General features: G+C 44.0%; 1 protein-coding gene across 1 annotated transcript in view; it reads right to left on the bottom strand.

The window, feature by feature from the left end:
- Positions 1-789: 789 nt before the first annotated feature.
- Positions 790-13,538, bottom strand: part of LOC121874005 — a 32,677-nt gene continuing 19,928 nt past the window's right edge. The window contains exon 4 of the mRNA XM_042377883.1: positions 790-1,355. Coding sequence (XP_042233817.1) covers positions 1,269-1,355 — 87 coding nt within the window. The 3' untranslated portion in view covers positions 790-1,268. The remainder of the gene's footprint in view (positions 1,356-13,538) is intronic.

The following is a 13,538-nucleotide window of genomic DNA, read 5'->3' on the forward strand; positions in this document are numbered from 1 at the left end:
TCACAACTTTCGACTTACAACAGGTACCTACTTTACTGCTAGGTGAACAGGGACTAATGGGGGCTAGGAAGTATGTCCAAACAACTTCCACCGGCCCGAGAATCGAACCCGTCTCATCTTGCTTGCAGGGCAAGAGCAATACCGCTTCTACCACCGTCCCCCCGGGAAGCCCAGCTGTTAACAGTGTTGTGAAGAATCAGTGCTTATTAAAGTAGTCTACAGCGCACAAGTGTGTTTCTGTGACCTGGTGGGAATCTACCTGCCTTTTGCTTGTACACTAATACCGATCGTCGGAGAATTACCGGAGACTGGCGGGACAGCCAGTGGTAATTCGACAACACTTGAGATATCTACTGCTCTGTACATACGACCCTAGCCGCTGGTAACCAGTGGTGGAAGCTGGATAAGCGGTGAAAGGAGGAGTGTCGTAACACATGGTTAAAATTCCTTTGAAAGATTAACGCAAGAATAATCACTGGCCAAACAAGTGTAACTGAAGTAGTTTGGGAGGCTGGTGGTGAGGCGTTGCCCCTTCGTACGCGTGTGTGCCTTCTTTTCTGTGTGTATTTAAACAGTACGTTCGTATGTGTTTATGTATATAATTTTATGGCTGTATGTATATTATGACTTTATATGTACATTACTAATTGTATTAAAGATAATCCAAACCAGGAAATCCAAACAAAGAATGAAATACTACCAGAATTTATTTATATTTTGTTTACTGCAAATATTACAAACGAGAATGACATTAATCTAATTTTATGAATATAAATAAACGTCATCAATTTAGATAAAATCTCTCATAACACCGAGTCAAGCATAATACATTAGCCCAATGTTTGTAGCTCATTCATTACCATGACCAATTCTCTTTACGACGATGACTTTGTATTTCGGGGGCTAAATGATTATTCTCAAGGGTTGAATAAACTAAACTGCGAAATCCAATTAAAATACCGATATATGCGTATAGCTAATATAATAAATGTAATAAATATTGAGCACCTTGAAAGGGTTCTGTGCCAGAAACAGTTTATATTGTGGGTTTTAGGAGGGAAACCTATCCAATCTAACAACTTAGTAACTCAGTGCATCTTTGGCTCATGGGATTTTCGTGGTGAGATTCATTTTTCAACTGGGCAATTTGCCATGCAGGATATATAATTTTGTTTTCGACAACACGATCTCTACTGACGAAAAACTTCTCTCCCAGTCCTGTTGATGAAGAGAGATAACGTCCATCAGCCTTGGGTAAAGAAACTCTGCTACTGAAGTACACAGGCGACGAATACCTCAAATATGAACACAAGGAAACCGATAAAGAGTCCACCTCCGACCACCACGAACATACCCTGCAAGAAATGTCATTTAAATATAATCATAATAACAGTAACATTAAAAATAGAAACAAAAGTCATAAGGAAAAAAATAGAATACTACTACAACTATTATTACTACTACTAATATTAAAGGAGTTAAAACTAAATGTAACAGAGAGAGGACTCAGATAACGTCTAACTTAAATGTCTACTACGCAAACAGTAGAAGTATGAAAAATTAAATGGATGAAATCAGAAAGTTGGTATGTACTGAAAAAAGCTATATAATAGCATTCACGGAAACATGAATAAACTTAAAGGTTACAAATTATTTCATACCGATAGATAAAGGAAGGTTATAGATATGAGAATCAAACATGGTGACGTGTCTACTTTTGAGATTATTAGAAATTATGGGCCAGTGGGGTTAAGTCAGAGATAAGAAAAGCAAAGAGGAATACAGTAATGAATTGAAACGGGCAAGGGAAACGAAGTTAAACCCCAAAGGATTCTTCCAAATGTATCACACTATAACAAGAGACAAGATTGGACCACTACAGTAAGATTTCGGCGAACTAACTGATAACGATGGAGAAATGAGCAATAACCTAAACAGATATTTTTCATCAGTTTTCACAATCGAAAATTTAAACATGATACCCCAGGCACCTACTATCTAAGGATAGTGAAGAAAATATATAAAGCAAGATAGTATTGACAAGTATCGATGTTAGTAAGAAAAGAGATAAATTAAAACCTGATAAGTACTCAGGTCCCGACGAGATATTTGCCAGAGTAGTATGGTGTGTTCGATGTCGTAGGATGAGCCACACAGGCATTGGGAGGGCAAACTTCTACTGGGCCAACTATACCTTAGAGTAAAGGCATTTGTAAATCCTTGTTTATTAAGGCTAAAGCAATTTGCCCTTATCGGTAACGTTGATAGCAAGTTCTAGGCTCCCACCTTCTACGCTCTATCTACCATTTTTTTTTTCAATTTCTCTGAAAATTGCAGCAGCGGTTGGCTTTGGGTATGCTGCCGTACTGTCATTGGTATCCACCTGATTTGCTGCATTCTGAGCTGTTAAATGCTCAGTGAGGGCTGTCTTGAGCTTGACTGAGTTCTGGTGTTCAGTGGCAGCAAGCTCCTCTGGCATAGTCAATTCCATTTCTCCCAGTCTCGGTGGTAATGCAAGGAGTGACCTTTCTGCTGGGGTTAAATAATGGCTTTTCATTAGTGTGAATGCCGGAAGCGCTGCATGTGGCTAATTGTTAATAATCTCCAACAGAGCTTGGATTTCTTTCACCCACTCATTTACCTTTCCCGTTGCGTACTCGGTCTTGAAATCGTTCGTGCCGATTACCGCACTTAGAGGGTAGATGTCTTTAGCCTTCCTCTTTCCTTTTGACCTCACTTCCGTCGAACACCTTCATAGCCCGGTCATGGTATTCTGGCTTCACAATGGGGAAGGACTTGCTGGCATTTGGGTGGTACCCGATATGTAGACCACGTGACGTTACCAGGTCCCACCACTTTTTGTTGTCCTCCACTTTTCCTGCTCCTGTAATGTTATCAACATGTGCCGCCTGCTTGACCTTGGTTGTTTCTAAGTTTATTTTGAGTTGGAGCACGGATAGACCTATTGCGTACATTGCTGTGACTAGATCCCCCTGCGTACTTACCTCAGTTGATTGTATGGTGGTATCTCCTCTTAGGACCTTGAAACTTGTTACATAGAGGTCTGTCGGGGTTCCTAAAGGGGTTTTCAACATACATTGTAAAGCTTGAACACCTGATCTTGATGTGCATTGTAGCTTTGCGGTTGATTATGTTGAATGCATGAGGTTGCAAGCTTTCTTGCAAGGGCGGCAGAAACATTGCAGAGATCACTTGCTGCATCGCCAAACTTGTTAGTGCTGAAGATGACTCTCCAAACGTCTGCATCCAAGCCTGAAGGGCCTGCACATCCCTGTGTCTTCAGTACTTTTTTCCACACCATCCCTCTAGCTATTTTCTCGAACATGACATCGTTTGGAGGGACAAAGTTACCCTGGAACCTGATGCCTTCCTCTGCACTTGTAAGAGGATGTTTTTCCTTCAGATGTTGTAAGGTCTCTCGGTTTATTGGCAGCACACCACCGGATGATTCCACTGTAAGAGTTCTTACCACCGAGGACACCTTTCCCACTCGCTTCTTGTTACAAAACTTTCTGGTAGCATCCTCTGTAACTTGCTTTCCGTCCCCTGTAAATTTCAGTCTTTGCTGCAATGTTCTTGCCTCATTTAGGATATCATCAAGGGCCCCCTTCTGCCATATTGTCTGTCTTCTCTTCATTGCAGTTACATTTTCCTTGCACTAAGTGACACGACTACCCATGGGCACACGTTATCACGTGCTCTGAACATGCTACCTCATAGCTAGTAGAAAGTTACAGAGGGTGATAGAGTATATAAATCAAAAGTAATTAACCCATTTATATTAATACTTTTGTCTATAAGACAGGGGCTATTACATCGCTCAGTCACACCCTCCAAGCTCCGCGAGGAATAAACTAAACTCGCAGAAAAATCCTATACAAAAACCTAACCGTATTACATGCATCTGTGTGTAAACACTAAACTGGGGAAGCTGACACCTTGTTGTTGAACAGCTGCTCAAGCCCTATGGGGCGGATCCTTAATAGAGCTACCACCGGGACAGGTGTTTTCCAGGACAGTATGTGTGTCACTTCTTTGGGACTTCAACTTCTCACTTCTCTCCTCTTCTCCTGTAGTTGGTATCATTCATTCCGACGACGGCAACTGACTTTAACAGGCGTTAACCAACCGCAGGTGACTTGACTTGTCTGCAGGTACTGTTAACCAGATACCTTGTCCACCTGGCTGATAAAGGCAAGGTTGTTGGCAAGTCCCCAATTAATAGCGAACTCTATCTCCTCCTCACAGGTGTTGTAAGTAAACACCTCAGGTCCTCCGTTGGGTTTCGGCTGGTACCGTCGTCTCCTCACCACTCCTTTTATTTGTATTGGAGTGGTAGGGTTCGACACAGCTCATGTCCCTGCACCACAAATGTTGTCGGGCGTGGTTGGCTGAAGGGTCAGGTGAGGTAGGATAGGTGCCCCTGTGTCAGCTCTGGTGAAGATGGCTGACCGGTACCTCCCTTCAGCAACGGTAGCGAAGTCACCTGGGGGCGGTTATTTTGATGTTCTCTCTCTCATTCCGTTATTATCGTGGAAGATTAGAGCGTGGCGGACATGTTGTTATAGTCTTTACGCCACCAGACACGATTTTGCTTGACCTGTTGATTTATTCAGCGTTTACTTGAAGACGTGTAAAATGAGGTAGAATACCTGAATGGGCGAAGAGTCTTATCTGCAATTTTACTTGTGGCATCAGGGGGTAACTTCTCCCCAAAGGAGCCACAGTTACCCATTACTCATCTGGGGACCATGCAATCTCTACAATCCTGCGAGAATACAGTGAGCAGCCACGGTATTGGAAACACAGAGAAGGTCTGGTTCAGATAGATAAAATAATAGCCTAAATATGGTGGCCTACCCTGGACCATAGAGTCATCGGATGAGAAGGTCCTACTACAGGGGTTAGTAGATTATTCAGGTCATGATTAAACTGAGAGACAGGTTGAAGGTGAGATGTTTCGTCTGTCTTATCTCCTGTGGAGATGTTTGGAAGGATTAGTTCTTGTGAGGGCGTGAACAGTTTTTGTTTGTTAATATGGACTATACGTGGTTCAGAGTCATCAAATATGCCTTCATTCTTGTAATTAACGGTTTTTTTCTTCTCAATAATTCTAAAAGGTCCCTTTAAGCGAGTTCCTAGTTTTCTACTTTGTCTGGGCTCAGACAAGTCGTTCCATAGCATCACCAATGTTCCCACTTTCACTGTCAAAGGTTTTGCTCTCTGGTTATGAAACTGAGCGTAATATTTTTTGGTTAGATCAGAGGCCTGCTGGGCGCTACGCCAAGCGGCCTTCATTTGGTTGATTTTCTCAGCAGGGGCATTCTGCCCATAGTGAACCGGTTGAGCATTGATAAGACCTGATTGGAAACGATCTGGTAACCCAGTTAGGAGGAATATAGGCTGAGTGCCCAGCGACTGATGGACGGCTGTATTTAAGGCAAGCTATACACAATTTAATTGTCCATCCCAAGTGTGAGGATCATCATGACTGAGAATGGATAGAGTGTCTTTGATGGTTCTAGTTTTTCTTTCAACCAGCCCGTTTGCTTGAGGGTGATGAGCGGTGGTTAGTGCTGTGTGAACTTTGAGAAGGTCACATACGTCCTTATACAGTATATTTTCCCGTGAATTCTTTACCCCGATCCGTAACTAAAACCTTGGATGCCCCAAAATACGCAACAAAATTTTTACGAAATCCATTTAATACACTTTCTGAATCTTTATGGGCTAGGGGAACTAAGAATGTGTAGCGCGAGGACATATCTGTTACCTGAGCGGCTACTGTGTAAATCAATCAAGTCCGCTCCTACTCTGTCTAAGGGTGCCTCAATCTCTGGAAATGACTGAAGGGGTGCCTCAACATTGCAATGGCCTTTACGTTGTTGACAAGGGAGGCATTGTTTCACATAGTCAATCGCATAAGTTAAGCTGTTTGGAAAATAAAAAAGAATTCTTGACCCGATCATACGTCTTCTGAATACCTGGGTTACCTGCAATTTTAGGTGAATGAGCCAGTTTGAGAGTTGCCGGACGTAGTACTTTAGGTATTACAAGGCGAAACTGAAGCTGGCTGCTACCTTAATCAGAGATGCGATTAGCGCGATTGACAGAGGGAACAGGGCCTCCTTCTAGGTAGTTAATAATGTCTCGCCACACATTTTCTTGCATTTGTGAGATCTAAGGTCTCAATATTCAACTCGGCGTTAATAGTGGCGATGTTACTGCTCAGAGCGTCCGGTAAGTGATGATGATGATGATGATAATGAAGTAAAGTGGCAAATGACTTTGCACTGGGAAAGGAGAGGAGAGAGAGAGAGAAGTAAAGCATGGAAACGGGAAGAAAAGTGGGAGGGGTAGAAAGCAGGTGGGCTGTCCACCTAGCGGAGACGAGTTGAAGTGATGGGGTGGTGGCCGCACGCAGCACACGCCCTCCCGCTCAGGGAGGGAGGTTGAGGGGGGAGGGGGGAGGGAAGCTAAGCTAGCTAGGTATTCATTATTGTAATGGGTGGTAATTTTTGTTTGTCCGATGGTGGTGTTATTTGTTCACATATATGTGTAAAGTGGGTCTTGTTCTGCTATGTCCGCATGGAGGCTCTTGGGCCACCAGCTGTGTGTTTTAGTAGTTCCTTCTTCTTTTAACTTGGAGAATAATGGGTCCTCCATCTCTTCAAGTTTGATCCATATTCTCTGTGCTTGGCTGTGTGTACGTATGTTCAGTGGTTCGATATTGTATAATTCGTGAAGTTCTTGTATATTGGTGGTGTATGGCGGGAGTTGCTTTGATGCTCTACGGATAGCTTTGTTTTGTACTGCTTGAAGTTTAAGTTGGCTGGATTTGCTGATCGTGTTGAGTGGTATTGGTGGATATTCTAGGTGAGGGCGGACAAGTGCTTTGTATAGATGTAGTTGAATTTTGGTGTCCATTTTGCTGAATCGTCGTAGTTTCGTGAGTTGTGATTGGGCAGTCTGTTTGCGTTGTTTTACGTGTTTTGCTATGCCTGTTCTTGTTATTGTGAGTCCCAAAATTTTGCCTTCGTTGGAGTATTGTATAGGTACGTTGTTGACTGTGATTGGTGCAGGGTTTATTTTGGCAATGTGTATTATCATTAGTTTCTGTGTATTGGTTTGAATTTTCCATTTTTTTCATATTCGTTGATTTGCTCGATGGCGTGGGCTGTTTTCCGTGCCATCATCTGTTTGTCCTTGCCTGGATGTCGGATGATTTGGGTGACGTCATCAGCATAAGCTACGTATTCTCCGTGTATAGGAGGTGGCATGTCCGCCGTATATATTGTGTAGAGTGTGGGCGAGAGGTTACCTCCCTGTGGTACTCCGCTGTATAATTTGAAGCTTGGGCCTATGTGGTTACCAATGATAATTTTGGCATCTCTATTGTCGAGGAAGTTGCAAAGAAAGGAAGTAAAGTTGTTGGTAAGTTCTTGGGTGGTAATTTTGTATTTGAGCCCTAGGTGCCAGACCTTGTCGAATGCTTTTGCTACGTCCCTTAATATTACGTTACATTGCTCCTTGTTGTGCATCGCGTTTGCTATGTTTTCGTAAATTAGGGCTAAGGCTGTATGGGTTCCTCTATGTTTTCTAAATCCGTGCTGTCTGGGGTTGTACTTCTCTTCAAATTCGAGGTGTGTTCTCAGTCGGTGGTTAATTATTTTTTCTAGGACTTTTCCCGGTGTTTCTAGAAGAGAGATTGGTCTGTAATTTGATACTTGGATTGGGGATTTACCTGGTTTTGGTATAAGTCTGATGCTTGCTGTTTTAAATTTCCTTGGGAAGTAGCCAGAGGCAAGTGCTGCATTAAAAATGTTTCTGAGTTGGAGTATCATGTTGATTGGTAGATGCTGGAGTATGGGTTTGTTTATTTTACTGATGCCCGGGGCCTTGTTCTTGAAACTGATTATTGTTTTCTGAATATCCTCTGCGGTGATTGGTTTGATCAGTGTGGAAAGATCGTCCAGAGCGTTTATGTCTATGCTGGGACTTGGTTGCCAGATATGGGTTGTGTGTGTCATGTGATTGGTTACTTGTTGCTCGGTATTCATACAGAAGTTCAGGTTGTCTTCCTGGCTTATTTGAAAAAATTTGCTCCAGTATTTCCTGAATTCAAGTTCTTGTTCTTTGGGTTCAGTAAATTTGATTTGGTTGCTATTTAAAATGTAGTTTGATTCGTTGCTGGAGATTCCCATTAGGTTTTTAATTTTTCGCCAGAATTCTTTCGGGTTGCGGTAAATTGCTTCTGTGTCTGCTATTAATTTCTCCCAGTTATTCACGTATGCTTCTTTGGACATGTTTCTTAGTTGTTCGTGTATGGTGTTATATTGTATTCTGTATTCTGGCGTCCATCCTTGTTCTAGGATTAATTTGAATAAATTACTGAACTGTGAGTATTGATGTGAGTATTGGGGGTGTGGTAATGTGCGGTGAGTGGTCGTGGGTATGTGGTGTTCCATTGCTTGGATCACGTTTCCGTACCATATCTCCAGTGTGTTGTCTATTTGGGAGGTGTGTTTGTTGTTTAGTTGGGTTATTTGGTGGTTGCTTAACTCCTTTTGGAATTCCTCCCAGTTGGACCGGCTGTAGCTGTATCTCATCCTGGCAGGGATCTGTATTGGCGACGTGGAGAGTGTGGCTACGATAGGGATATGGTCACTGGTGGTTATTGGGCCGGGTTCCATTTGCAGGTTAAGATGGTGATGCTGGTTTGTTAGTACCATGTCTAGATGTCCGATTTGACCTGCTCTGATGTATGTGGGGAATTCTGGGCCAAGGTGTATTGCGTTGCCGTGACTCAGTAATGTGTTAAAAATCTTGCCCACGGCGTTGTTGTCCTGGTGCCCCAAGACGCGATGTCGAGCATTTAAATCACCCAAGAAATATGCTGGTATGTTTCTTCTCAGGAGTTTGAGCATGTCTGCTAGTGGGAATATGGGTCTTCTCGGAGGGAGGTAACAGGTGCCGATTATAATAGGTCCTGTTGGGCAGTTAATTTCGATCGCCAGAAAGTTTTCCTGAAATGAGTCGTGTATCTTGTGTTGTATGTTTCGTTTGATGGCTACGGCAATTCCATCATGTGGTGTGTCTTGAATGTTTTTTTGGTAGACTGTGTAGTTAAATAGTTTTATTTTTCTGAGTTTTTCTTACCATGCGAATTGATGAGAATAATATCTGGGTCTATGTTACGGTATGTGTTATATAATTCGCTTGCTCTTTGTGGGATCCATGCCAAGACATTATGTTGGATTATTTTAAGCTTATATATTATGAAGGCTGGTGCCTAGAGCTGGTTTGCGCCATTTTTGCTGACCGGTGCTCCCCTGACAGCCTCCTGTCCAGGCCCAAGCGGATCTTTTTATATGTTGACTGATCAACTCTCTCTATTCTGTTGTGTCTTGTGAGTATTCTTCCCTTCTTGAATAGTGTTTCAATATGTGTGTCATCTAGGTTTTTGTCTGAGTATGTGTATTTAATCTTGCCTTGCCTTATTTCTGCCAATAGTCTTTCTGTTGAGACTATGGGGGGAGCTGTAGTGGAGTAAAATCGAATACCAGTTTCATGCCCTAGGTCTTTGTTCTCCGCAGCAGGTGGTGCCATAGTTCCTGCTTGATTCTTTTTTTGGGTGTTGACTCTGGCGGCTTGTTCTGTTATTGTGGTGGTTTCATCTTCGCTTGCGTCTTCCATCGATTCTTCCTCGCTTGCTGGCTCGGGTTGTATGCCCGAGGTAGTCTGTTCTTGATTTGATGGTTCGTGAGTCGATGGTACTTGAGTTGCAATGATCTCTGATTTGTGAATTAAGGTGAAAATTTCAGTAGAAGGCACATCGTTTGGGAATTCCATATCTGGCAGGTTGTTGGCGGCGAACATGTCCTTTGCTGCCTTGGCAAAAGTTCCAGGTCTGGCTATATTCATGATGTGGGCGTGGATTATGGAGGTCATTATTTTTACGGAAAGATTATTTCCAAGCTGAAGCAAAATAGGTTGGTTTGCGGGGGGTGGTGTGGCGACTTTTTCGAGGATCTTTGTCGTTTCTCTGGTTAGTTTTGTCACAGCTGAATATGTCTTGTTTTGCTGTTCTTGTGTCTTCTCCCTCTCCTTCTCCTTCTTTTGGTTGACTATTGCTTTTCGTATGGGGCAGCGAGTAGCCAGTGTTCTATGATCTCCTTCGCAGTTTAGGCATTTGGGATTATCTTTGTTTTTGCACTCTCTGAAGGTGTGCCCCTTATTCCCGCATTCTGAGCAGTGCTTGGTGTCCTTGTTAGGGCAGTCTGTAGCCATGTGTGAATATTGGTAACAATTCCAGCATGGAATGATGGGGAAGAATTCCTCCTGCTCCACCTGGCTGCTGCTGACATGGTAGTAGGAGAGACAAAGTCCCTCCTGGATTGCTTTTTGGGCCATGGCTATTTCCGTGAATCGTATTTTGAGCATGGATGGCAGTCTGGGCAGCTTGACCACTTCCTCCACCTTGGCCCATTCGTTTTTGTCTTCTATATCAGATACCAATTGCTGTTCACTTGATTCTTCGGTGATTGCTTTATCTAGTCGTTTGACCACAATTGATTTCCTCGCTCGGAGTTGAGGAGGGACTGCAACTTCAAATTTCGCGGACTTGAGTTTCCTTGTGCTGTCGTTCGATAAGAGTAAGTCGACATCATTCTCAGTCAGGCACAGGGCGATGAAGGAGTCCTTGGTCGTGATGAGGTTGGATATTTTGATAAGTAGTGTTGCAGTAAGGAGTCTTGCCAATTCGGTTTTTCTTTCGTCAGTCACGCCCCCTTCATGGGAGCGTATCCGTATCCGGTGTGCCCTCATTCCAGAGAGTATGTGGTGGACATGCCACCCTTGCGTGATTTCAGATTGGAGACCTACCTATTCCAGGACAGGAGTTTGTTACAGGAATTACAACACTCCCCACCGCCCCTTGTTGGTCGAGTGGTCGTAGAGTGGTTCCCGCAACACTGTCCCGGAAGCCCCGTCAGGGGATCCTACTTCCCTAGTGTTACTGAATGCTCACTTATAGACGTGAGCTAGTGTACCTAATTAGGGGGGGGGGGTAGGGATTCAGGATTGCGACCCCCTTCCCAGGTGGACCGGCACGATCACGGTTACCTAGGAAGGCTCGGCGGAGGGATGGGTAGTGCTCCTGCCCCCTTTCTTGTTCACAAACTCCTGGGAGGGAGGTGAACAGTTACAGGGGGGACCCAAGGACGAATACACCTTAGGGTGGAGGTCCCCAGGCCAGAGCGAAAAAGAAGGAAGAAAAGAGGTAGAATAGCCACTGGTGTAAGTAGCACCGGTGGGGTCGCGGCACAAGTCCGCTGCAAGAAGCCGTTGCAGAGCACCCAATCAGGGCCGCCTCTGATCAGGAGTCACCCCTGATTAGTTGGGAGGCACAGAAAGGGCGTTGTCTGGAACAAGCTTCCCACGTGTCAAAGTGATGGTTAGTGAGGTGGTCGTTTGAGTTCAGTTCGTCAACGGTAAGAGATAGGCTGGCTGGCTTGGCAGTGAGGGGTCTAGAGAGACGTCCATTTACAACGAAGGCTGGCTGGCGAGTGTAAGATTGCCGGTAAGTGATGAGCGGCGCCGGGTTTATATATGATCTGTTACGAATGAGCGGTTAACTCACTACCCCAGCATGACATACGGGGACAACGTCTCCTCTTTCTTAAAGATAGTTGTTAGTGCACGATGGTCTGTAAAAATCTTAAAGTGGCGTTGAAATACATACGGTTTAAAGTATCGGACACTATCAACCACTGCTAAAGCTTCCTTATCAGTGATGCTATAGCGTAATTCGGCACCTCTTAAATTACGGCTAAAGTATGCTATGGCATGAGAGTTAATATCAGAATCTCTTTGCATAAGACACGCTCCTAAAGCTAGGCTGCTGGCATCAGCGTTGACCTTGAATGGTGCATCAAATTTAGATAACTTTAATACCGGGTCCCGAGTCAACTTCTCCCGTAGTTGATTAAACGCTGCTTGGTGTTCGGGTTCCCATTTAAATTTGGTCACTTGTGTGGGAGGAGCTGTCATAGTGATCTATGTGTCTACGAAAATAGCGACACGCACCTAGTAGTCGGCGTACCTCCGTAACGGTCCTGGGTCGGGGCATGTCAACAATAGCTCGGCACTTATCTGGGTCGGGTCTAATACCGTCTGGTGATAATTGGAACCCCAGGAATTTAAAGGTCTGCACGGCAAAGGTACATTTCTCCCCGTTTAATTTATATCCCGCTTTATGTTAGCGTCGCCTTAAGGTAAGCTAGTGAGTGTTTACCGAGGACGGGTGACAAGATGAAATTAATGGCTCGTTGAAATGAAGACGGCACGGTTTTTAAGCAGAATGGCTTGCGTCGAAACTGGTATAGGCTCACCCCATCAGAAAATGCTGTTTTAGCGCGATCTTTCTCCGCTACAGGTATAGTCCAGTGTAAGGGCGGAAACGATCCTCCGGCTGGTTACCACTGCTAACTCGCTTGTTTGCTGGTGCAGACGACACTTGGGCGGTTGGACAGAGGTGAGAACGGCAGCGACTATCTGGTTCACGGGCAGATTCATCCCAGCCGCCATACAGTCAGTATCGAGCTACTCGGCTGTCCGTCAAATTCTGGCTGTGATCTCGTCATAGGTCCTGGACTCGTAGGCTGTGTTCCCAGACCTTCACCTATCAACTGTCAACTCTCTGGTCATCTACCACTACCCATACCACGACCGTTAATACATCTCATTCCGTCTGTGCCCCGGTGTTCTGCCATTTCTAGACGTCGCTCGAGTGTGGGACGCTTCCCTACCCTGAGTGTGCATCACCGTGTTCCAGAACCTTCCCCCAGGGCCACTGCCGTAGGAAATATTTGTTCATTGTTTGATTCCATTAATTGCTGACTCCCCTTTATTGTTAAGTTCTATCAATTGTTGACTCCATTTAATTGTTTGAATCCATTAATTGCTGACTCCCATTATTTGTTTGATTCCTTTTATTGTTTGCTTCCATTAATTGTTTGACTCCATTAACTGTTGACTGCCTTAAGTGTTTGACTCCCGTAATTATTTGATGATTGTTGAGTGGTGTCAGAGTTTTGTGTTATATTTTTATAGTAAAGAGATGCCAATCTCAAACGGTTGTTTGTTATTCCTCAGAAAACCATGGTCCTTGACTTTCCTTTATTAAGATCCTGATTAGCCTGGTAAGGGATTTCTATCCCTAAGTCCCAGGCCTTTACATCCAGTAAGCCGCTTTAGCATCTAACGTAGTAAAATATCGTGCAACTCCAAAGTCATCCAAAATACCGTGAATGTGTGTCAACGGGTACGAATCTGCGACTGTTATGTCGTTAATTTTACGGTAATCCACGCAGAAACGAAATGACCCGTCAGGTTTCTTCACTAAAACAACAACCAAGGTGTAGAGCTAGGTTCAATCACACCTTGTTGTAACATTTTCTGGCATTCTTCTCTGATCACCTGCCGGGCGCACTCAGGTAGTTGCCATTGTCTTATTT

The sequence above is a fragment of the Homarus americanus genome, unplaced genomic scaffold, assembly GCF_018991925.1.
Source record: "Homarus americanus isolate GMGI-L3 unplaced genomic scaffold, GMGI_Hamer_2.0 scaffold25827, whole genome shotgun sequence".
Taxonomy (NCBI): Eukaryota; Metazoa; Arthropoda; class Malacostraca; order Decapoda; family Nephropidae; genus Homarus; species Homarus americanus.